The following is a 26,541-nucleotide window of genomic DNA, read 5'->3' as shown; positions in this document are numbered from 1 at the left end:
TAACTGGTGGTAATGAGGTCATGATGGTAGGGTCCGCAATGATTTCCAGAAATAACAGGCAATTTATAAACAAAATAAAATAGCATATTTTTAATGTGAAATAAAACAACGCATTAAAAAATTCAACGAAAACATAACATTATACCATGCAGATGAAAAATGTGAAGCCGGCCATCTTTGTTTTGTCCCCACATGACCCCTGAGAAGATGTGGACAGATTAGCAACAGCACCAGTTGCAGCAGCTCAGTTTGAAGCAACACAGGAAATATTGCAACATGTGCTGGTGATGGTGATGATGATTTTTTTTATTTCTTTTTTTTGCAAACTCGCCCAAATTTCTTTACTAGTGGTCTGTGTGTCTGACAACTTTACTTTGAGTTCAGACGTGGAAAAGGATGCCTGCTCCTGCTGTTCATATCATATCCATACAGAAAAGCATGTGTTCGGTCATTTCTTTATCAATTCCTGTTTTACGTACATTTTGGGATTTGCATACAAAATTAAGTTTGATCCTGCAGAATTTAGTTATTGAAGTAAAGTATTTGCCTATGATCTAAGTTGAAGCGGTTTCAGTGCTGTGAGTTTATTTCTCAAGATATATAAACCAGCCTATAGTCAGAATCCTGCAGACGTCCTCCACCTCTCTACTCACATTTGTAATGGCACCTTTTATGTGGGCATAATATACACAACACTAATACACAAACTTATCTCCCATTCTTCATGACGTCAGCAGACTCACAAAGAAACAGATATCTTGTGCATTTTTGAATTATTTTTACTGAGTTTTTATTTAACCTTCCAGTACTTTTATTCCATATAGACCAGAGGGAAAATACTGTACCTTTCATTCCACTACATTGACTTTAGCTGCTGTTATTTCAGAAAGTCAGGTTTCAGTCAATACAAGTCTTCCTGTAGTTCAGGGGTAGATCACTCACAGAGAAGGATTTAGTCGTGAAACACCTACAGAACTTGTATTTAATCAACAGGAACAAAACTATTTTTTTCACACCCATATCGGTTGCATTCTGCAGTTGCTAGACCCTCTCCTCAATAGGACAACAGTGATGGAGAGGAAGGGGCTTGAAGACAGTGATAGAAGGAAGCTTATTCCTGTTTGTGTCCTGTGTTTCTTAAAAGCCCAGATAAAACAAAGAAGCCTATTAGCTTTTTTCCTCTGTATCCAGTACAGCAAGCATGTGAATCGACAGACCCCTGGTGCTGCTCAAGCACCTCCCCTTTGGCATCTGACTATGCTAGTTCCTTTAAGGTGAGACATTTCGTTAAAAAAAAATCATGTGAATCATTACACAGCCCTGAATGTGTGTATGGGTATACCTTAATAAATGTGTGATTAAAAGATGCTGTATGTAACTTAAGTTCTATAAATGATTGAAAGGGGGAGGGGCATTGTTTCCCCTGAGTCCCTTTCTCTCAAAATGTCTGTGCCCGGCCCTGAGCTACAGTGTGTTTACCTGGCCATTGGTTCCAGCTGCTTGTTTGGTGTCTCCTCATCCACCTCTCTGCAGGGATAAGGCTAACGGCTAATTGCCCCTGGGTCCTGGTACGACTCAAAGATCACCAGGTAGGATTTTTGTTTTCATAAACCACACGATTAGCTCTGTGATTGGACACTAGAGAACTATGTACACACGTATTTTAAACATGTGTTTAATATGTTATTATTAAGGTTCACATGTTAATGTTTCAGGTTTTTAAGCATGAAAACTACCCTGCAAAAACTAAATCTATCTGCTGCTTAAATATGCATTAATGTTAATTAATGTAGATTGTCTTTTTTGAAATAAATTAACCATAGTAGATTAAAAAGTATCTGTGTGTGTGTTTCTCTTTATCCTCGCCTCTGTGAGTCATGCGGCCTCTGATTGGTCTGTTCAGAGGCAGGGGGCGGGGCCAGGGGGGGATTCCCGCAGCTCCAACAAATATGACTTTTCTCTGTCTCCTGTCACTCATTCAGCTCGGACTTCTCTACCAGACGATCACTGAGAGTGAGGGAGTGTGTCCATCATGAATGGTGAGTTGGAAAACCTTGATTTATCTAATATTAATAATACTAATGCTACTCGTGGTGCTGTGTGAGATGTCAGGACATAATTGAATAAGGAGCAATAATCACATGTGTGCTGTTCACTGCTGACTGAACTGAGTTTATACTCATATGTGAAGCCTTTGTGTAGAAGAACAGTGTTTGATTTCTGAACATAAACCGTGTGTGACACCAAGTTTGATGATGAACAGCACAGTCTAACTTCCTCATTTCTGCAATGACTGACAGTGTCAGTGGAGTCAGTGTCAGTAATTACAGCTTCAGCAGGATTAAATGGGTTTATTAGCACAACAGAGCGTGTGTGTGTGTGTGTGTGTGTGTGTGTGTGAGAAATATGCTTGTATTCTGTTACACCGTCACTACTACTCCCTGTGGTTTTGCATGTATTTATTGATATATAAATATATTTTTCTAATTTGTTTTCCTCCTCAGTTCTCATGCCCTCCATGCTAGGGGACGACCCACATATGAGTAAGGACATTTTCATTTTAATACCTCTTGTGTCAAAATTAGGATTTCAGCTGCCCATCTGCACAAGTCAAAACTTTACTGTCCCTAAAAAACAGTCACAGAATGTGTTGCAGTGTCATTTCACTTCCCCAATTTGTTTAGTTTCTTAGTTTTTTAGACCTGTATGCGTGTCCGTGTGTCATCTTTCAGTTCTGTGTTTGCTAATGTGGCGGCAAAATGAGGAAGGCAGGACGCGCAGGATATTGGCCGTGCCACTTAGTTTTTCTTTTGCCTATCCTACATTTCTTAATCATGTCAGAAATGTAACTGGACTTGTTTCATCCTAGCTTACTTAACATCTGCGTGTGAGCGTCACACTTTTGTTGTGCCTGACGCATCTTCAGAACTGTATGTTAGTGTAGCTGAGTTGTTGGAAACGCCCAAAACAGACACACTTTCCGGATTGGTTTTAGTTCCTCTCTTTGCACAGACATCATGTGGGGCATCAAGATTCATGTGAAAGGGACCAAGTACCGATGAACTAATTTCCTTAGACATTATATATAATGTTGTTTCAGGACGACTGTGAGATGCATAACTCTCAATATAGACTTTGAGTTGACTCTAATGTTGGATCTGAAACCTCTCGGCTCTCGACCAAAGTTTTCATATCATTGAATCAATGCTTATTATTACTGAACCAGACCATTTTAAATGGAACTGTTAAATATGAGATGCAGAACAAACAACAAACTTGTCAGTTATGAATACACAGATACGGGTAACTACACAGGATTTTAGGCACCATCGCCCATTTCTGCCTCAAAAGAAAAGAGGAAGTAAAAGCTGACAGAGAGAAAGAGCTTTAATCAATGTCTGTTTCCTGAAAATACCGACACTTAACAGCTCTTGTTTTTTCAGTCTGACTCTCTAAAGACTGGTCGTTAGACAACGTCCTCACGTTTTTCAGAGAAACACAGGTGCCCCAATAATATTCATGATGGTTTCCAGTTAGACAGTGGGTCAGTTTGTACAACACCAGGAGCATGGAACTATCATTAAAATAACCCAATCGGTGTGGCAGCCATGTTTGTTCATGTTTTGTTGACCTGAATCTAATAATTTGAAATCACTTAATCCTCTGAATGATATTTTGTGAAAGTAGATTTGATAGTAAACTTACTTTCCTTACACTTACCACTCACAAAAAGTAGATAATTATGTCTCATGGGATGTCTGGTTATCCATTCTTCCATCCATCCATCCCTCCATCCATCCATCCATCCATCCAACCATCCTTCCCTTCATCCATCCATCCATCCAACCATCCTTCCCTTCATCCATACATCCATCCATCGATCTATTCCTCCCTCCATCCATCTATTCCTCTGTCACTACCTCCATCCATCCATCCAACTATCCTTCCCTTCATCCATCCATTCATCCATCGATCTATTCCTCCCTCCATCCATCTATTCCTCTGTCACTACCTCCATCCATCCATCCAACCATCCTTCCCTTCATCCATACATCCATCCATCCATCTATTCCTCTCTCCATCCATCTATTCCTCTGTCACTACCTCCATCCAACCATCCTTCCCTCCCTCCATCCATCCATCCAACCATCCTTCCCTCCCTCCATCCATCCATCCAACCATCCTTCCCTCCCTCCATCCATCCATCCATCCATCCATCCAACCATCCTTCCCTTCATCCATACATCCATCTATTCCTCTGTCACTACCTCCATCCATCCATCCAACCATCCTTCCCTTCATCCATACATCCATCCATCCATCTATTCCTCTCTCCATCCATCTATTCCTCTGTCACTACCTCCATCCATCCATCCAACCATCCTTCCCTTCATCCATACATCCATCCATCGATCTATTCCTCCGTCCATCTATCTATTCCTCTGTCACTACCTCCATCCATCCATCGTACCATCCTTCCCTTCATCCATACATCCATCCATCGATCTATTCCTCCCTCCATCCATCTATTCCTCTGTCACTACCTCCATCCAACCATCCTTCCCTCCCTCCATCCATCCAACCATCCTTCCCTCCCTCCATCCATCCATCCATCCCTTCATCCATACATCCATCCATCGATCTATTCCTCCCTCCATCCATCTATTCCTCTGTCACTACCTCCATCCAACCATCCTTCCCTCCCTCGATCCATCCATCCAACCATCCTTCCCTCCCTCCATCCATCCATCCATCCAACCATCCTTCCCTCCCTCCCTCCATCCATCCATCCATCCAACCATCCTTCCCTCCCTCCATCATCCATCCATCCATCCAACCATCCTTCCCTTCATCCATACATCCATCCATCAATCTATTCCTCCCTCCTTCCATCTATTCCTCTGTCACTACCTCCATCCATCCATCCAACAATGATCTCTTTCCCCTCCTCCTCCTCACTGACTCTTTTCTTCCTCTGTGCTGTGCAGTGGCTGAGCCGGCGGTCCAGATCTTCGAGCAGCCCCGGCAGCGGGGGATGCGCTTCAGGTACAAGTGTGAGGGTCGCTCCGCCGGCAGCATCCCCGGAGAGAACTGCTCCGACAACAACAGGACCTACCCCAGCCTGCAGGTCAGCCTGCTCAGACCTTCCTCAGCTGCAAAGATTCACACATACAAAGTCTTTAAAGAACATCATTTTGGGCTTTTCTTTTCACATCTTTGTGTCTTTCTTTACAAGAGCTTTGCATTTGCATTAGTATAAAAACTCTAACAGCAACCTTCTCCTCTCTATCTACAGATCCTGAATTACTCTGGGAAAGGTAAGGTGCGTGTCTACTTGGTGACGAAGAACGAGCCGTATCGGCCGCATCCGCATGACCTGGTTGGGAAGGACTGCAAAGACGGATTCTACGAGGCCGAGTTTGGTCCCGACCGCAGAGTGATTGTGTGAGTTCTCCTCCCCCAGTCGTCTCCGTCCAACAGCACCCCCGTCATGCACAGTGTTTACTCACAGCACTGTCGTCATCCCTCATTCTCCGTCTTAAGTAGCGTGCTCTGATTGTTATAAGTCTACACACTCTCTCTCTGTCTCACACACACAAACACACACACTCACCGCAACATCATTATTTGCTCTCTGTCAGCAGTATTTTGTGTTTCAATTGACTGTTCCGGAAGACACCCAATGTAAATAAGTGAGCTCTCAGATACAGAAGAAGAAACTCATTCAGCAAATATTCGCATTCACGCCCACACACACACACACAGACACACACACACACACAGGAAGCATATTTGTTAAACCATGTCTGTGATGAGGATAGCAATATGGGAATTCCCCAAGTGACATCACCCAGAGAGAAAACCGTGTGTGTGTGTGTGTGTGTGTGTGTGTGTGTTTGTGTGTGTGTGTGTGTGCGTGTGTGTGTGAATGAGTCAAAGGGTGTGTATAATTTGCACATCCCTGATGTTTTGCAGCGTTAGATTCATTATTTATTTAGGATGCCAGCCCTTATATGTGCAAACAGTGAATTATACTAGAGTTCACACAGTCACTAGTATAAAATAAACACAACAAGATTGTTGACATTAAAAGCATCATTGCTTTGATTTGAATACACAGATTTGTACAGAAGAGCAACACTTTTTTAGATTGAATATCATTCACACATGGGGCCAGCATGTGTTTTACTTACATATAATAAGGCTGTTATCACAGTGACTCTTTCTCATGGCAGGACTGTGTTGTTATTATTGACAGTTTCCAGAATCTGGGCATCCAGTGTGTGAGGAGGAGGGAAGTGAAGGAAGCGATCGTGCAGAGGATCACCAGAGGGATTAACCCCTACAGCGGTGAGTCCTTCAACTTCCAAAAAACTCAAAAAAGAGTGATGACATTTTTGTTCTGACACTGCACATATCACACATGATGACATGAAATGATTAAATCCATATGAACTCTCCCACTTGATGCATTCTAGCGAATAGTGTGTGTGCGTGTTTACACAGTCACAATATGAGAACGGAAAGCAAGTCTCCAGAATACAAATCATAAAATTTCAAGTGTTAGGTTAGGTTAGATTTAGGTTAAGTTAGGGTTAGGTTAGCTAACTTAGGGGTTAGGCATGTAGTATCTAGTCTCCATGAAATCAATGTAAGTCAATGTAATGTCCTCTGAAACCATTGAGACAGGGATTGTGTGTTTGATTCCAAAGCCTTATACATCTTATGACTAACTGTTTTTGAAAAGTGAGCTCTCTTCAGTGAGTTCTAAAAACAACATTAAACTACACAGTTTATTAATCATATTTTACTAATGAAATTAACGTATTACTAAACTATGAATGACAGTTTTCAAAAACAAAATAATGTTTTGAAAATGACGAAAAAACTTGTTTAACTTTTGCAGTTCCGCCACACCACTGTGTGTGTGATACCAGTGTGTCTCTGATCAGCCAATATCAGCTGATAATATGCTATTCAGACTGCACAGAACAATGAGTGTTACTGTATTGAGTTGAGTTAGTCTGACTCCTGCTGCTGCTGCTGCTGCTCTCATCACGGCTGTTTATTACTTTAACTGCTGCTGCGGCTGTTGTTACTGTCAAGCTGGTTCAAAACAATTCAACAGAATTTGATTCTCGTGCCTGTTGACCCAGTTCTCAGGCGGCAGAGAAGAGTTTTCCTCACGTCGAGTCAAAAAACGAGTCTTCAGCGAGGCCATTTCCTCTTGTGTGCTGCGCGTTGTGCGACGGCCGCTCTCGTGTACAAACAGGCGTTGAGCCGACTTCCCCATTCTTGGCTACAGTTGCTCAATTCAGCACAGTGCAAGGAGGCCACGTGAGAGCTGGGAATGCAGGATTCATTAACAAGGGGGGGGGGGGGGGGGTAGTGTGTGGTGTGTGGGGGGTTCCCCAGCCCTCAGAGATGATGATAAAAGTAGGGTATGGTGCCTTGCAGGTCTGAGGAGAGAATGGGAGGCCTACAACCAGTTGTTATTCACACATGCAAGCTTCACTTTCTCTACCTCTCTCAAACATTGATCCTATAGTTATTACTGATATACTACTAAATACAAATATTTAGTTTGTTTTCAGATTGGATTGGGAGGATTTGCAAGGTGGTGGGGACTGAACTTGCTTCAAGTGGCTCTAACTGGCCTCAGTGACCTGGAAACCATATGTTATATATTTAACAACGTAATTTACTCTTACGTTAGGATTTATTTCCTCAGACAAGGAAACTATGTTTTTGTCTGCGTGTGTTTGTTTGTCTGTGGGTTAGTTAGCAGGATTACACAACAACTCAAGGACGCATTACCACGGAACTTGGTGTGAGGCTGCGGTATATGGGTCTGGTGTGGATCAAGATTATTTCTTTCTTTAACATTATGAGACATCAACCTTTTGATTTCTCAGAGTATAATTCATGGATCTTGACAGGGTTACTGTCTGTGCTTGATGAAGCATCTGTACCTGATATTTGGGGAAATCTTATAAGGCCAAGTACTGTACAAGACAACTGACCTAAAAAAAAGACAAATGAAACTGATACAGATGGTCCCCGAGCCCATAGCTGACATTTACAGACGTCTGCTCTATCGACTGAGCTCCACCATGTTAGTCTCTGTTCTCTCACCTGCATTGGAGCATTACTAGAGTAAAAGAGCAAATTCAAGTCGAAGTTGAGAAACAGCAGCGTGTCACGTCGTTCCTGCGACCAGTGAGGATATTTTTACTGTGTGATTCCTGTGGTCGAGGATCATGCAATTAGACATGTCCTACAAAGCCAGCTGTTTGGATTCGTGGCTGAAAAGAGACAGAAAAAAGTTTCACAAAGGTCTTATTTACATTTATCCAAAATACCCCTGGATAGATTTATATCGCTGTTTCAAATCTGCCCCTTTTTATTCCTTAAAAGAGCAGATTTAGAAGGACAGACTTTACTGGTTCACTGTGACAAACATTTGATGGATTCTGACAAAAGGAAAAAAATAACATGTGAACTATTTATTTTTGTAATTGTTGGATGTGAGCACAGAACCAGAGCTTTAACTACTTCATTGGACAAACATGATTGTGATCTTTGGTGATTTGTCACGTCCATCAGTAGCAGCCGTATAATTGTTGAGAGGGTGAATTAAAAGATGTCTGATAGACGAGTGCCGCAGTGGAATGTGGTTTTAGATGAAGCGATTTTATGAACGACTTATCATACAAAAAGTGCAAGATTCAGAGTCTTTGGTGCTGTGACGATGGACATAAAACTGATTTGTGACATTTGGACATTGTGTATCTAGTGCAGGGCGTCTTATTGGTCAGGTTGCAGGTCGACGTGACTCCACCACAGACGCAGAGCAACATGATTATTGCTGCAGACGGTTTAAGGGGCAGCTGGTTGTTGTGACTTTTATCAAACTCTCCCTTCTCTTCAGCTCAGTTCTGCTACGGAACTCAGCTGCTTCCTGTGCTATGCTCAGGTGGCTGTGTGAGTGCAGAATGGTACACCCACCTCAACCCCACACCTTACACACCCACACACACACACAACCTTTCCTTGTGCATGTAATATGTTGTTCGAGCTCCACACAAGACACACAGTGTAGTTCAAGCAGGAAAGCACATCATTAGAGCATTAGGGTCAGTGAGAACATTGCCGAGCAGCTTTCAACAGAGTTGGTTTTAAAAACTCTGATAGAGATGCAGCTCCTCGCATCGTTTTGTTTTCTTATATTGTAATGAAGTAACACATCAAATGTAATGGTTGAAAACCATCCTAAATATTAAGCCTCTATTCCACTGTCTGTAGCTTCATATTTAACCAGAGCCACACTGACATGTTTTGGCTGAATCTGATATTTAATATCAGAGCTTGGGAGCAAAGCTTCATTTCAACACCAGACAGCTTTTGTCTTATATTGGAACCGGTGCAGCTGTCTGTAGAATATCAGAGACCTGTTGACCTTACAGAGTGGTGGAGGTCACTGTTTATTCGTGGAGAGCTCACATCACCTGCACTGCGACAAGGAGCTGAATAGTGTGTGTGTCTCGGATGCTGGTCCCTCACATGTCACAATGTTGTGGTGATGCACCTGGTAAACGATTGCTGGGCTCACATGAGGAACAGTTCAAAAACAATTAAAGTAATCAGTGTGTTTATACATTGCATAATGTTGAATCACTATTGCTTTATAAATCACTGAGTAAAAGACAGATCCATAATCCATATTCAGATATTCCTGGCTGCTGATATCTGTGAACAAGTTTTAGTTGTTTTTCCACAGTTTTTGTTGCTGAACATTATTTCACAAGCTGGAAATCTCACCGAGCTCATAGTTTTGCCTCTTGATGTAAGAACAATAGTGATAAAACCCTCACAACCACACCTATCAATTTAAATCACGATAAAAAAAATGTCAGCAGCAGATTTCTGGCCTTTCTCGCGTTTTTACAAAGTGATTTAAAACCACAGGCTTCTGAGCTATTTTAGAATATGATTCCACAAGCCTCAAATTCTTTGTGATTCTAATTTGAGGCCGTACGAAACATATTATTGTCATTTAGATGTCGGTGGTCACTTCAAAGTTAGTGCTGGATGCTGGTTGGTCTGTTGAATATTAATGAGCACTGTTTTAGAGAGGGGTTATTTTTGCCACATATTCTTCCTCTTTTGGTCTTTACTGGATGGGATGGATTCCTGTGCTGGACATGGTTTATCTACTTGCCTCTTACTCTTCCTCCATGTCGTTTGTGCCTTAAAGCAATTTCACCTCGAAGCAGATTTCAGAGGGAAACTGACCTGCCACAGTATATTCTACCACACTCTGTAGCTACATGTGATGTAACTTTTATATTTGATTCAGTTATCGTTTGCCTCAGCCTCAGAATAAAACCGAAGGTTGGTGAAATAGTGAGTCATGCAGTGGAGACAGTGTTTGTGGTGGAGCAAAGCACCTGCTCCCCTTCTTTCTCACTCTCAGTCTACCCCCACATTCATGCTAACCACTCACCTCTCCCTCTCCCCCGGCCCCCCCACCGTCACTGCCACAGCCACTGCACCGACGTAGCCTCATGCAACTTCGATGCCCAGTGACACCGAGCCCCAGGTTCTTTCCACCATGCACATTCCCTCACCACTATAGTTTTACCTGCTGCCCTCTTTCTTGCACCTGTCCCGCGTCTGCCTTGTTCGACAGCACGGCTCCACAAACACATAGCACACATCAGGAAGAGCAACTTGGTTCCATCACTTTTGGCTCCGACAGTTGCGCTCTCATACGTGGGCTCTTCTTCATTTCTCCCTCCTTCAGTTTCTCCACTGTGTGTGTGTGTTTGTGGGTCTGTGCCTCCTACAGACGATAAACCTGGTGACCAAACAGAAATGTGAAATAGAGCAGAGCTTCATGCAGCTCAAAGACTTGATGTTGTTGTTGTCATTAATTGACACTAAAACTCTTCATAAACTGGACGTACACATCCAATACAAAGCATATAGTGTGTTAAAAAAACTCCCTCAGACTGATTCTAAGAAAGGAAGCACGTGTTATGACCTGTTAAGAGAAGTCACAATTCTAAGCAGCCAGAAGCGCTTGATATTAAAGTATCTGAATCAACGATGTGATGACAAGTGGATGAAGAGCTGAGGTAGATATACTGCTAGCATGACGGGAGGCAGGTGTACAGACAGACAGCCAATCAGGTCGCTGGAAGAGAGGGAGCAGCACCATGGCTACACACACACACTCAGAGACAGAGACAGACTGAGGAGGTGGAGACACCAGGAGAAAAACAGGGAAACGAAAGGGAAAGAATCATGAAAAAGGAGACATGTACTCATTTGGCTTTGAAGGCATCGTCATAAGCACCTTGAAACTTTCACTGAATCTAGGTGTTTACATGACATTGACAATTATTATTTTTTATTTATTTTATTTGAAAGGGACCATGTACAATGTCACCATTTGATGCACAGTCCCAGATTAAAGCTGAAGCTTGTTCACATCTGTAGCCCCTTTCACTGGCTAGAATAACACAAGACACACAGTGTAGTTCAAGCAGGAAAGCACATCATTAGAGCATTAGGGTCAGTGAGAACATAGCCGAGCAGCTTTCAACAGAGTTGGTTTTAAAAACTCTGATAGAGATGCAGCTCCTCACATCGTTTTGTTTTCTCATATTGTAATGAAGTAACACATCAAATATAATGGTTGAAAACCATCCTAAATATTAAGACTCTATTCCACTGTCTGTAGCTTCATATTTAACCAGAGCCACACTGACATGTTTTGGCTGAATCTGATATTTAATATCAGAGCTTGTGAGCAAAGCTTCATTTCAACACCAGACAGCTTTTGTCTTATATTGGAACATTTCTCACTAAAACGCTCATGGAGACGTGAGGTAAAGCCTAAAAATGACCAGTGAGTCGTCTCTAGTTGTGTTTGTTTTTTGCTTTTTTGACTTCTGACCAAGCAAAATCCAAACAGACTTGTTACTGTACATGTGACCTGTGGCCTCACTTGGAGCTGAGCCCTGAGAGGAGTGATGGCTGCTGCCAGCAGAGCATGCAGAGACAGAGCAGGAGAAATACCAAGCTACAGTACAGCTGTCTGCACTGGCACTCTCACAAAAGATGAGGAGTTCCCCTGCATGTTGTCTGCAACCACACTGCAGCTTTTTGTTGTATATTGAAGTGTTTCTGTCGGGAAAACACATGTGCTAGTAACCAACGTCTGGTATCTGCTGAGAAACGCATGGTGACAGCCTGAAATGTACACCAACATAGTCAAAGATTTGAAATTTGACTTGACACGGGCTCATGTCTCACCACTTTCACTCACGTCAGGAGCCCCATGGTCACTCATGCAGGAGACGCATCTGTTGCCTCTGTGCTGTGCACACACTCACACTTCTTTCCACCCCGTGGTATCGTCACTGAGCGTCACCGTAGCGGCAGATTGTAGGTGGGGATGGCCTCTACACGAGCACCACAGATAGAAGTTAAAAGACGGAGGAAGAGAAAGTAGGCAGATGTGAAAGCTTTGGTGTGTGTCGGTGCGTGGGCGTCTCTCAGTAGAAGCTCTCCCTGCAAGGTGTGCGTTGTCTCTGAGGGTGGGACGTGTGACGCTCTTATGTCTGTGTGTGTGTGTGTGTGTATGTGTGTGTGTGCAGATGAAAATGTAGGCCGAGCACACGTGAAGAAGCTTTCTGTGACGTGCTGAGTTTGATTCAAGGCTGAGGTTATGGCAACATCCTACAGATGTGACAGAAGCATAAGAGAATTGCTGAGAATTTATCTTGACATTGACATTGAAGAGAGCAAATATTAATGAACATAAACAGATTTTGCAACAGATTTTTTCCCCATTTACTTTTTTTCTTAATGACACATACTTACTGACACATTTAAAACTGTTTATGGAGGTCAAGGCGATGACAAATTATACTTTCAACAGGACAGTCTCATAATCCCAGTCACATTGAAATGACATTTGCTTCATCGGTCCCAAACTTTTGCTGCACTGTCCAATTGTCGTTTCCCAAAGCTCTGAGCACCACAAACAACTCATTCCATTTACTTTCATATTATTTAAGTGGCTGCTACTTGAGTAATGTACTACTCCTGACCCTCAGACATACAGGTGGAATGTACGGGTACCTGCACTTTGGTGTATTCGTCTACCCCACCACACAATCCAGAGGAAAATGTTATACGTGTAATGCCACCACATGTATTTGATGGCTGTAGTAACGGGCTACTATTTGCAAATGTAAATCATTAGAAAAAAATATGCTGTAATATCAAACATGTGTAAAATTGTTCAAATTTGCTTTGCGATGCAGTTTGATCCTTTTGCTCCTCTTCTGCTTGGTTTCTGTCAGTAAATATGACTTGAGTCAACATCATTGTGTTTTTATTTTCATACTCATGTTTGTGTTTGTGTGTGTGACAACAGTGCCACGTGAGCAGCTGCTGCAGACAGAGGAGTACGACCTGAACGTGGTTCGCCTTTGCATCCAGGTTTCCCTGCAGGATGAGAATGGGCATTACACCCAGTCGCTCAACCCCATCGTCACCAACCCCATCTACGACAACAGTGAGTTGGTTGAGCTCTCTCTGCATGCACTGCATTCATGCTGACAATGTTAGGGTTATTACAAGTGATGAAATTGCCATACGCGAGAAAACAGGCTGCCTGAGGTTAGATGTTTGTCCACGTTATGGTCAGTTGATGGTCATGATGATGATGTGACATTAATGTAAGTGGTAATATTAAAGCCATCCCGTGCACTTACCTAGATTATTAACTGAAATGCAGTGACAATAATATGTATTATGCACTAACTAAGGAGTCATACAAGGAGCAGTATTGCCATGTTCATAGACTCAGTGTATGTTTGTCCAGGAGATATCCTCTCAACACTGTTTCAAGTGTTGCACTCAGTTATCTACTTATGTGTTCCTCACACACATTGAGAAAGGGGAAGTTCTTTATACGCACTAACCCTCAAACTACACTGTTGCCATGGAGCACTTCCTCTTCTGACAACACGCATGTGTAATGTGACTCAACCTGACCTGGCCTCAACTGTAAACTAACAGTGCTTTCTTTTTCTAAACTGAGGCAGATCCTCACACTGATCATTTAAGCTGCTCACTTTTTTTATTATTTGTATTATGTGCCTGCCTGTTTGGAATGGCCTGTGTTAATGCCCTGAAGCAACTACATAATTATTTGTTTTCATGAGTAAGTCCTCCTACAACACATCCATACTGTCACTTTTTTATTGTTTGTGTGTTAGAATTTGTTTGCAGAGCTTTTTATAAACAGTCTGTGGTGCAGAGGGAATTTAGAAAATCTTGTGTTCATCCTACCTGGTTTATCTGCAATGAAGATTTTGTTGTCAAGGTTTTAAATACAACCAAACTTAATATCCTTCATAACTGTTCACATGTGTGGCTTATATATAAGATTATTGTATTTAAATTGTGCATTTCTAGTCTTGATGACCACTCAAAGCGCTTATGTGTTATGTGTGGTAATAACTTTTTCCTGCATCATCAGGGGCCCCAAATACAGCAGAGCTGAGGATCTGTCGGGTCAACAGGAACAGTGGCACTGTCAAAGGAGGAGATGAGATCTTCTTACTGTGTGACAAAGTACAGAAAGGTACAACTATCAGTATTGTGTATAATCCATCAGAATTTTAATTGTAGGCACATTTTACAGTATTTTTCTTATAGCTTGCATCTATTTTCTCTTCATTCATCTCCATCCAATCAATTTACCCATAAATTAATTTTGCTTTCATAGCTGTCGCACCCAACTCTTTGCATGTTTATTCAGTTTCCCATTCCTGTCATCCCATCATCCCCTTTACCTCCAGATGACATTGAGGTTCGATTCTTCTCCCCTGACGGCTGGGAGGCTAAAGGCTCCTTCTCCCAGGCTGACGTTCATCGCCAGGTAGCCATCGTCTTCAAGAGTCCTTCCTACTATAACACCTCCATTGCAGAGTCGGTGACTGTGCACATGCAGTTGCGAAGACCTTCTGACCAGGAAGTCAGCGAGAGTATGGAGTTCAGATATTTGCCTGATGACAAAGGTGAGCAATAAATGCCTTCTTTCAAACTATCACTGTTCTTCTGTGTCTGATGGTGGTAGCCAGCCAATCAGACCCAGTTCTCAGTTATTTTCTTTTGATTTATGTGAACGTTTCCGTTTTGCCATAGACCCTTACGGCTACAATGAGAAAAAGCGCAGAAGGGAGCACTTGATGAAGATATCAGGATTGTCAGGTAAAGGACATTTCATGAATGAGCATTTCATTTGTAGGTCAACACACGTGAATTTATTGTAACAAAGGTTTCTGCCCATCCTTCAGGTGTTCCTTTTACTGGTCTGGGACACAGGCCAAGGGCAGTGCCACAAACTACCATGAGTCATATGCGTAAAGGTAACTGCTTTAATTTGATTTCCCTCAAATAGGAATCAACATTTTAAATAAGGTTTGGATAATACTGCCCTGTGATTACACTAAATGTCACTATCTGTTTTCCAGACCCAAGCATGTACCAAAGGACACACCCCATGTCTACGATGCCGCAGCAGCCTGCGATGTTCAACCCATCTTACCAACCAGGGCCCCAGAATGTGATGATGCCATCACAGGCGCGTAATCTACAACTCAGCCAATCATGGGCAAACCAAAGCTCAGCACTCTCAATGGACACAGTCACCATGAACCCCTCTGCTGCCATGAACAATCTGCCACGTCCTACTACTATCAGGCAACAGCAGCCAAACCATGGACCTATGTACTCCCACAGAATGGAGCACAACAGCTCTGAGAATGCCCTACCCCAGCTCTCCGTCAGGGACTTGCAGTGCTTGGATACAGCACCACAGTCCTCTGTAATGAGCCAGTCGGAGTCCCAGACACTCTTCCACATGCAGCACCAAAGGGATGAGCAAGCTTCGGAGAGCCAGGCCCAGAATCATCTAGGCAACCAAAACCAGGGTCTCCAGACTGTGTGGCCCACTTTCAATGCAGTCCAGAGCCCATTTAACGGGTCAGTACCTGGAGGTGGAGGGGGGTCCCAAGGGCTTGGCTCTTTCCCCTTCCTTGACGGCATGCAAGGGGATGATTTGCTGAAGGGCTTAGTGGGAGGAGGTTCTCAGACTGGCTTCCAGCTGAAGCAGGAGCCCCAGATGACAGTGGGACAAGACACCCATGCCTCGCTCATGCAATCCCAAAGGGAAAGCCAAGGAAATACTTACACCAACTTGCTTCCTCGTCCTATGAGCAATGGCACGAATATGGATCAAGTGATACACGATGGTAGTGGCAATAGCCAGGCTTTCAAAAATATGCAGAATCCTTACCCAAACAACAGCATGGCCCCAGAGAATCACTTTCAGACATTGACTGACTGGATTGAAGCGACCCGGCAAAGCAACTAGAGGCAGTGACTTACACTTTGGCATGGTAAGGCTCAGTGGACACTTAGGTAATTTCATCTGTGGGCATGAGACCAAAATTATTGGCAGGCATTTAGATTCATAACCAACAATTGTTTTGTTGTTTCTTGGTGGCACAACCGATTACTGTCTATATTCCTTTTTGGCAAAAACATCAGTCATTGGGCTTTGCTTCCAATTATAAACCAGCAATGACACATTTCTTCCGAAATCTATCAATCAAAACTTGGTGTTTTGGCAAGTTTAAGGCCATGCAGCTCCTTCCATCATTTTATATCAAGGAGATTTCAAGGTCATTCCATGATCAGTGTAAAGTGTGGTTCTGATATTGTTCTACCCCAACCCTCTTGGTGTGCACCATTCACTTCCTCGAATTCACTCATTGGTTTGGCATCCAGCAGGTGGTTTTCTCCAAATTACTCAATAAAACCGAGCTCACATTGATTCACCTGGTTTCTGCGAGGCTAAGACCTGCACGTGGATGACCTCTGCCTAAGACTGTAAAGATGATAAGGATCTCATCAAATGATACGCTGATGGTTTCCAAGAAAGTTCGATTTTTAAAGTGGCGAATGTGCATCTCTTTCTTTCTTTCTTTGTCTCTCTCAGGGGAAGTTGGATTCACTGTCGACATACTGTATATAAATTAATGTTTTCTTTGGTGTTTGATGCTAAAGAAATCAGGGCTAAGTGAATGTTAGGGATTTTGAAAATACAGCATAAAAATGTCTTTTCATCATGAGTTTACTTGTTGATGCTTTTTAAGAGATGTATACATAATATATGTGTCAGTTAAGGTGTGCAACTGTTTCATTGATTTCTTTAACAGAGCTGTTAAATGCTCTCTGTATATACATGTTAGCCATAGTTGAGAGTGAATGCAGAAACTATGCTGAAACACTCAAGAAGTGGCAAGGTACTGAAATTTCCATTGAGGAAGTGGGAGGAAGCACATTCAGAAGTGTCTTTCCTTGTAATGACTATGTCATACCAGTGATCACATGTATTATCCAGAGTTCTCAGAGCATTTCTACCAGATGTTTTATAGATAAACATGTCATTTTTTTGTTATTGTTGTAAATGTTCAACTGATGCTCTTAGGGACTGTTACACAGAGTTCTTTGTGACTAGACACACGGCTGATGTTGGAGGAGAACCTGGTGGAAGCCTGCACAGCAACTTTGTTGAAATCAGCTCAGCCTACATGCTTTCTGACGTATATATCTTCCAGAAGCTTTTGGATATTATTTTGTTGACAGCTTTGTAAGTTTTAGCTTTTTTTGTTGTTATTTTGTACTGAATCTTTTCTTAATTAATAAAAACTTTGTCCACATCTTTTATCATTTTATGTCTTGTTTGTATTTTTACAAAAAAACTGCATGTGCAAAAATATATATTTATGTAAGTACTGATGCACAACAAGGTATCCAAACAAAGTACATCATGGAGAAGGTCAATCGTTACTGTGGAACCTCAGAGTGAAATATCGCACACATTACAAGACCACAAAATACATTCATCATTTGTTTGTTTGATATAATATAATCAACTTCTATCAATTTTGTAGTATTGTGTCAAATTATGATACCAAAATGTCATGGCTAACACTTCTCCTGTATAATAAGAACTTTTACAAAAAATCTGACATATCATGAATACTCCCAAAAACAAATTTTTTGAATATGATATTGGTGAGAGACAACTTTAATGTAATGTAAAGTAATATTGCCACTGTTACCTGGGCCTGGGGGAGGTGGTCAAACTGAGGGAATATTTGATGGTCATGGTATAAATGTTAGACTTTGTGTCATATAACAGAGAGTTCTAGTTATCTTGTGTAGTTATAAAAGTGTTGACAGCCTGACACTGACTCGGACATGTCTCCACAACAAACCAATGAGTCCACTGATCCACATGACTGTGCACTTTCATTTTGAGCTACACTGAGCCTACCTCACATTACTTAAAACCACGTTTCTTTCATGTCCAGACACAAATCTCAGAGTGCTTTGTGCATTCATCTTTTTAAATAATTATTTATCTATAATCTATTTTAAATCACTTTCCAGTTGAAATGAGAGTGAAAATATCTGACCATTAAAACTCACAAAGAAAGTAAAAAAATAAATGTACTGATATTTTCACAAGTATGCTTTTCTGCTTACTCACCCAGTATGGGATAATATGATTGATACCATTAGCATAGTGTAGCTCAGGTTAGCATAAAGACAGAAAACAGAAACCCCACATCAAATTGCAAAAGGCCAAATCTGAATTGTTGGTCGGCTGTTGTCAGGCTCTCGCACATTTGAAGCATTGTTGCGAGACGATTCTGCACCTTCTTCCCTCACTGCATCTGTGGGACATGGCAGAACACGCTAGTGGGAAATGTAGTTTATGGCTGGAAGCAACTGCACTGCAAGAAAGAAAAAGGAAATAAAAGTGCTTCTTACAGCAAAGTAATCAATTGTAGCTAGTGATCAATTTACAATAGAGTAGCCCAAAACCTTGGTTGGTTCTTTTTCTTCAAAACAGCAAAAGCAAAATGCTGATGTCTTCCAAGCCATTGCTGTCCGTATGCCGACGGCGCATTCGTGGACGTTTTGATACAGAATAACACATATGATCAAGGCAGCAAGACGACACAGCTAGCAAGGCTCATGTCTGAAGATAAAATAAATTGACTTTGTTTACAGATTAAACATTAAACAAAAATAACGACCTTAAGACGTGGTTGGGGATAATTTTGTGGGGGCACTATTAAAATATTTGTTCAAGCTACTTTGTTCTGTTAATCCTAAGCAACTGTTATACGCCCACTTGTTGTCAAGGAGAACTTTCAGTTTGTAAGATTTTAGTTCCTCCTATTTGATGTTACTTGAAATCTATTGACTCATCTTCTCTATTGCAGAAAATTTCCTCACGTTTTCAGACACAATCTGTCTTGTACCTTATGTCTGACCTACAGTTCATGGTTAAGATAAAACCTGGGATGTCGTAGTCGCTTTGTCATCTCTTGTTGTTCGGGTGCAACGAATTTTGGGTTATGTACGTGATTTTACATGAAATAACACATAATTCTGACCAAGCAAAACTCACCATTACCTCAAGGTTTCAATAATGTGGTGGTAAGAATAACGGTAACGTCCACTAAATATCTGTTAAAATCATGCTTGTAGTCGAATGTGATGTTAATGACACTTGTGGACACTTGGATGAAACCACACGAGCAGTATGGAGGCATTTTATGTTATTTATCTATTGTTTTTTTTACGTCTGAAGGACTCACAAGTTACTTCAATTTTAATGAGCTGCAACTCTGTTTACCCTTGAGATTCCAGACTGTTTTGTGGACTCAAACAGTTCACTCACCCCTCCTTCGGCATAGTGGTGAGTAGATAATGAGTGAATGTTCCTTTTTTGGGGAACTATCCCTTTAATGTCAGAACTTTTGTAGATGTGTGTGTGGAGTATAACTGAAGTAACATGCCACTGGTGTTTAATGCTGTGAAGTTTCATACTTACTCCCCGTTGCATCACAATAATGCCAAGATGATGATTACGGGACAAATCGACATTTTAATTCTAATCTCGTTTCTTAAAAATTCTATGGTCGCTCTCCCCGAGGTAATTTACAGGCAATGCGTCCTGAGGAGCCACTACCAAGGAACCCAGGATGTGCTACGGTGGCGGTGCTGGCTTTCTCTTGTATCAGGAGACTGAGGTAAAGTGCTGCATGTAGCTTCCTTCCTGTCTTGCTGCCAGGAACCACAACCAACCCTGATTTAACATCAATGCACAGGATACTGTCAATAATCCGTTGGAAGATTTTTGGTTCACCGGACCAGTTTCTCTTGTATTTGCAGACAGCATTTAGCACGTTCAATTTAATCTAAACTCATACTTGTCATTTTGATTCAGTCATGCTCCTGTAATCAAACTTAAATGACCCTTGCCCTAAATAGCAGTAATGTCAACATTTCTGATTTATATATACACTAATAAGCCTTCGTATTCTGCATCGTTACAGGATACCTCCACAACAGTCAAAAGTCAAGAGTGTGGCTTAATAACCTTTCCTTAAATCCTATTGATTCTCCTTTTAGCTCTGTTTTGGTCTGTCAGGTTCTAGCTGCAAAATTCTCCAGTACATTGGTCAGCTTGTTACTACTTTTGTTTTACAACCATTTGCTGCGCTTGGAAACAGGATTGGTTGAAGTGGAAAGTCTGAATCAAAACAGGGAAGTTGTAGCCAAAAAAATTAGCTGAAAGATGATAAAACCCTCAGTAGAAAAGACATGCATTGAGGTTTTGATCTGTAAAAGAACCTAACAGCTTGCAAAACCAGTCACAATGAAACAAAACCACAGGCCAGTGGAATGGATGTCTGATGAAATGATGGTGATGCACCTAATGTGTTTGTTCCTGTAATTTTTATTTCAACATTGACATGTTCACGGATCATTGATATTTTGACATCTTGCTTAATCTTGCTTAATTTCTTCTCCGATGTGGGTCAGTCAATGTGGACGTGCCACGGCTGACATTGACATTTGTATGAACTTTTCTTTGTCTCTTCTCACATCTTGTTGTCAATGAACAAGTCACCTTTTTCAACTTATCCCACTCGAAGACTTACAATGACCATATCTAAGAATTTCGGGTATCCGGACTTCAGCGCACGTCTGAAGGCAGATTTAAGGAGGGTCAACAAAACTCCATGCTGATGTTCATGATTCTGAAAACATATTGAAGCAGACTCATCCGCCTCTCATCGTACTTGGCCTGATAGACTATGTTTTTTCAATTAACTTCTTTGGCCTAATCTAATCTCTGCCTGGTCATTTCCATGTTTATTTCTAAGACAGCATTTTGAAGATGTTAATGCTGGTCTGGGTGTTTGGGCACGAGTCCTTCCACCAGTCACTTACTGGTCCAGAGTCAATAAATTCATATGTTAAGAGAGGTTGAACTAGCAGTGACCTGTTTAATGAAACAAGGTATTACAGCATCAAATCCAGTATGTTGGTAAATAATAAGTGAACCAAATGTCTCCTCTAACTGGCAGAACAATGAAGCAATTTTTTAACAGTCAGGACATTCAACTTCTGCATGGAGCTGTGCCTGACAGAAAGCTCTTACTGTAAACCACCTCACTGGTGTGTTGGTGCACATGCATGTAATGTTGTGTGCCTGTGTGTGATGTCATGTTTGTCAGCTTAGTTTGTCCAAGACACACAGTGCAGCGTGTCTCTTTGAATATTTCCAAACCACGTCCTGGAAAAGGCCAGACAGACCTGTTTAGCCACCTATTTCCAGTAAGGCCCCTCCTCTGCTGCTCTGTCTCCTCCTCGTTCCCCCCTCCTTCCTTTGAAGCTCACAAACCATCTCACTGCAAACGGTTGCTGACGACACCGGCGTGTGGTCACGCTGCACCTGAATGAGCGTGCTATTATCTCACCAAAGTAAACTGGGGTTATAAAAGGGCAGGCTGTACTCAAACAGCAGTGCACACAAACGGGTAGTGGGGGACAGTCTAATTTGATCACAGAGATACACAGAGATGATGAATTTCTTGTCTGTTGCAGTTAAACATTCACATTAGGTTAAAACAATAAACAAATCTAATATTTGTTTCAAATTACGACATACTTCCTTGTAGTATGTGTGTCTTGCTTAAATGACGAATCTGGACCCCAAAATCTCAAATGTATCCCCTGCCCCATAAATGGTATTAATATTACAGTGATTTTTTTTAAATCATGCAAAGGATTTTGATTTTAAGATTCCTCACACTTCAGTCTGCAATAATTCAATAATTCACAACTGAGGGACAAAACATGCTCAAGAACGTCCGTTCATTTTGTAACTTATTTTCTAAATCTATCTGAATCACTACTTCTGAATAAACTCATGGAATGATTCCAAAACAATGTCACAGCCATATTTATTCATCTTTAGCACCTGTAAAATCACTGAGCCGACACCTCTCGTCAAATACACAGAACGGTTATTACTCCCATTCTGTGAAAGCAATTTCCCTGATCCTACAATTTGCAAACTTCCTTGAGCACATTTTAATTATAGGTATTGTACCTTACGTGTAGCTAGAAAGGCTTGTCATGCAAGACCCAACTCATGTTTCAGAGCAGGGAAAATCCCACAAGCTCTCACTTTGAGTTTTGAAATTTGACCAGAACTGTATACATGCTTGTTACAAAATGTTTATACACAGGTTGTTTGTGTAGCTCTATTGTTTTTTTAAGTACCACTCTATAGGTGAATACTCTTTATGATACTATGATTTATGTTTAAGTTGCCAGATGTGGCAGAGTGGAATAGCTGCTGCTGTAATTTATTCAACACTAAATTTACAATGTGGTACAAACCCACAACATACATTAATGAAAAGTTCTGTTAGTATTAGACTAATAATATTATTATGCATTATAAAGCCTCTAAGGTTTGCACACGCCAAAGAGAAAAACAAATTTGGGTAAAAACTACATTTTAGCTCAAGCTAATTTACTGACTTCTTTCTTGTTGATTTTATTTCATGTGTTTCATGTTTCCTTTGGTTTCCTATGGTTGAAAAAGCTGTTTTGCTGCCTTAGTGCTTTAGTAACTGAGATTCCGGTACAATATACACAAACAAAAGATAAATGAGAAAGAATAAATCAGATATGTCCTGCTAATGCTAGTCCAGCCTTAGATGCCCATCCACACAAAAAACAATATAATCCTCCTATATGTTTTAAATGGAGAGATTTATAACTTTTAAGTGTGTTAGACACTTTGGGCTGTTTAACCTTCGCCCTCCTTGGCACTGCCAGAACTTTAGTTTCAGTAGTTTTCCCTTTTCTTTTTCTTTTTTTGATAAGCTGCCACACAACCATGTCAACACACTGTAGCTGTTCCAGAAAAACTTCAATGAGTTCTGTACGTTCCACCAATTTTTTCCTCCCTCGACACTTCCACTTTTGAATTCCTCCATGTTCCCCTCTGTTGTGCATATTTTGTGCAATACCCATGTACGCAGCACAAAAAAAGGACACGACACAGAGCAAGACGGAACCATGTGTTTCTGTAAATAACCACATCTCTTTAATGCTAGTCCTGTGTACTGCCCAGAAAAAATACACCATTCAACAAGTTACAAACACTGGAATTTCGGAGCGCATAAAGGAATGCTGAAGAGTAAAGACATTGGTCTAGTTTAACCACTTGACTAAAACTCTACTCATGAACAGAAAGAGATCTGACAGATACAGAGCAATACGGGAAGCTGAGGGATTCTCTGATCCTTATTTTATGGTCTTTCATGATTGCCACAGGAACAGACAAGATACACTCTGTGCCTGGCCCGACATTTGATTCAATTTCTGTGAAATAGACAAAGATTGGTGTTTATTTGGCCATGTATTTAGATTGGTTTTATTTATTAATTTAGGAATTAACCAAGAAGTAGGAAAAGAGATCACATTAGTCCGGTTTTAGCGTCTTTACACTGGCTTCCAGTATCACTGAGGATTGATTTTAACTTGTTGTGTACTTGTTTTTAAGTCTCTTAATGGTACAGCACCCTCAAACATCTCTTACTGTTTATCGAAATATGTTCCAAACCGTTGCCTCAGGTCTTCTACCGCGGGCTTGCTCAATATCCCCAAACCAATCTATAAAAAGTTTGGGGAAGCCGCTTTCTCTGGCTATGCACCGAAGCTTTGGAACAAACCCCCACCACACATCAGACGAGCTTCTTCTGTTCATAGCTTTAAGGAACAACTCAAGACCTATTTCTACTATGTTGCTTTTAATTGGTCTTTGTTTTATTTGTATTCTTTCATTTCTTTTTTTATATCTTATTTCATGTTTCTGATTTTATTGTAAAGCACTTTGAGCTGCATTTTATGTATAAAAGGTGCTCTATGAATACATTTAGTATTATAATTATTATAATTATTATAAAGATCATTTTTTCACTATTTCTTGAATGGTCCTTTCTTGCCTTTGACCCTCCTATGACCTCATGGTGGGAAATGTCACAGGTGCATTGCACAAACCCTGAATACCAGGACCCTCCTCAGCTCGAGGTCTTCCCACACACAGCGACATCACAGGCCAGCACTTTGGATTCCCACCTTTCGCCGGAGACCTACCTCCATCGTGTCACGAACGGCAGCACGTCACTCTCACACCTACACCACGGCTTCACACAGGCACCCGCTGTTAGAGTGACAGCTCTGTACGCACACACTCACTCACACGCCCACACACACACCCAAAACTCTTGACATCAGGGCTCCCTCCTGAGCCAACAGCTTACACCTCTGCACCCACTGCCAGAGCAGCTCTCTTCACCGCAGCAGAGTCACAAGCTGCCCCCTCACAACCCTCACTACGGGGGTTAACTGAACACTTGGCTGGATTCTGGGCGCTGGTGGAAGCCCAAAAGGGAATCCATCATCAAATGAAATTCACATGTCTATATGTCAAATCTCAGGGCTGCTGCATAACTAATACAAAAAGGTTGATGTAGGATAGGACAGTGCTAGTGTTTCAGGTCTCCATCTGCTGCCAGTGGTTTGACTGTGTGAAATGATCTATTTTGGATCGGTGAGGGTTAAATGTCTTTCTTAGAATGCAATTTCAGAGAATAACAGTGAAGCATTAATGAAGGTGATGAAGAGGTATTATAGGACAGAGGGCTTCCATTGATCATGGTTACATTATAACTATATTCTGTTTACTTAGCTCGCATTTGACATCTGAGTTTCTTGGTGCAGGATGGACAGGGAAACATTGAAGTCCAAACCTCAGCACAGCAGCGTTAATGTTTCTCTAGAGTCAAATCATACTAAGGAAAACCTATGTCCTTTGTTATCCACACTGTAAAGAGTTCAACAGCCTGGTTGTGGAAGTATTCATTCATATTCTGAATAGAGATTTTGATTATCAGCCATAATATTTGTAATCATCCGAGGTAGACTTGCCACAAACTATGAGATTGTGAAACGATGTCATATGTTCCTGTAGAAGCCACGATTCCATGACATCAACAGCCTTTAAGAAAAACATGTTTTATTCATGATATAAATGACAATCCTACTACATCCATAAACATGCACAAACGCAAACATGATAAGTGATACAATTGAAAGGAAAATGTAATTAATAAATACAATTTGAATGTGAAATCGATCTATTTAATCTCTTATATAGGGACTAATGAAGTGATTCTGCTGACAAATATAATATGCGGCTTTTCCTGTTTTTATCAGTGTGAAATAATAATAATATTTGTGTGACAATTCTCTAAACTGAATCTATGGTTGGTTAATCAGATTTTCTGTCCTCCGTTATGAGACCAAATCTAATTTAATTCCACATTTTGAGAAGCCTCTTATAGACACATTAAAAGGGAACACTCTATTCCCTGTTTCCTTCCTTTACTTTATATTGCAAGATTACATAGTATTACTTTCCTTTTGTCAATTTTGTCTGTCCTCTTTACTGCTGTAGCAAATCTCCCCGGTGTGGGACTATTATTATCTTATTTTATCTCTATTATTGTAGGTGCGTTGCCTCTTCTGCTAAGTTACAGCACCCTCTGCTGGACAGAAGTGTATAAGTGCAGCTTATTTCAAGGCTCAGGCCTTGTAAGTCGAGTGTGAAATATTATTAATGGATTTGTGTATTTTAAGTTGGTAAAATGTTTTTTTTTTTTTAAATAAAATAAATTAATTACAGTGACTGTTGCATTTATATGATAAAGTCACGTGACACATGCTCCTGTAACCATAGATTTATATATAAAGGCTAGATGTCTCTTCCGACGGAGCCGGACGTCCGCACATGGCGGCCATCTTGCTAGGGGGCATCTCGCTCAACCATAACATTGTGTTGGTAGTGGTAAATAACCATAAGTTGCTCAATTTTCAACCGATTTTTAAACGATCTGGTTTGTTATAAACGTGAGAGATGTAGTTATGACACTGCATAAATTATTCATTTTTTTTAAGAAAATAACATGATAATTCATAAGTATGCAGTGTCATATCTAC

General features: G+C 41.1%; 1 protein-coding gene across 1 annotated transcript; it reads left to right on the top strand.

Moving 5' to 3' along the window:
• Positions 1–1,968: 1,968 nt before the first annotated feature.
• Positions 1,969–17,818, top strand: rel (v-rel avian reticuloendotheliosis viral oncogene homolog). The gene is made up of 11 exons (XM_061087074.1): positions 1,969–2,039; positions 2,505–2,543; positions 4,989–5,128; positions 5,297–5,445; positions 6,260–6,351; positions 13,454–13,594; positions 14,564–14,668; positions 14,886–15,104; positions 15,232–15,297; positions 15,384–15,455; positions 15,561–17,818. The coding sequence occupies exons 1-11, from the start codon at positions 2,033–2,035 to the stop codon at positions 16,460–16,462; spliced, it is 1,932 nt and encodes a 643-aa protein (XP_060943057.1). The 5' UTR covers positions 1,969–2,032; the 3' UTR covers positions 16,463–17,818.
• Positions 17,819–26,541: the final 8,723 nt, after the last annotated feature.

This window comes from Limanda limanda, chromosome 15 (assembly GCF_963576545.1).
Source record: "Limanda limanda chromosome 15, fLimLim1.1, whole genome shotgun sequence".
Classification (NCBI taxonomy): domain Eukaryota; kingdom Metazoa; phylum Chordata; class Actinopteri; order Pleuronectiformes; family Pleuronectidae; genus Limanda; species Limanda limanda.
This window is presented reverse-complemented; position numbering and strand designations above follow the sequence as displayed.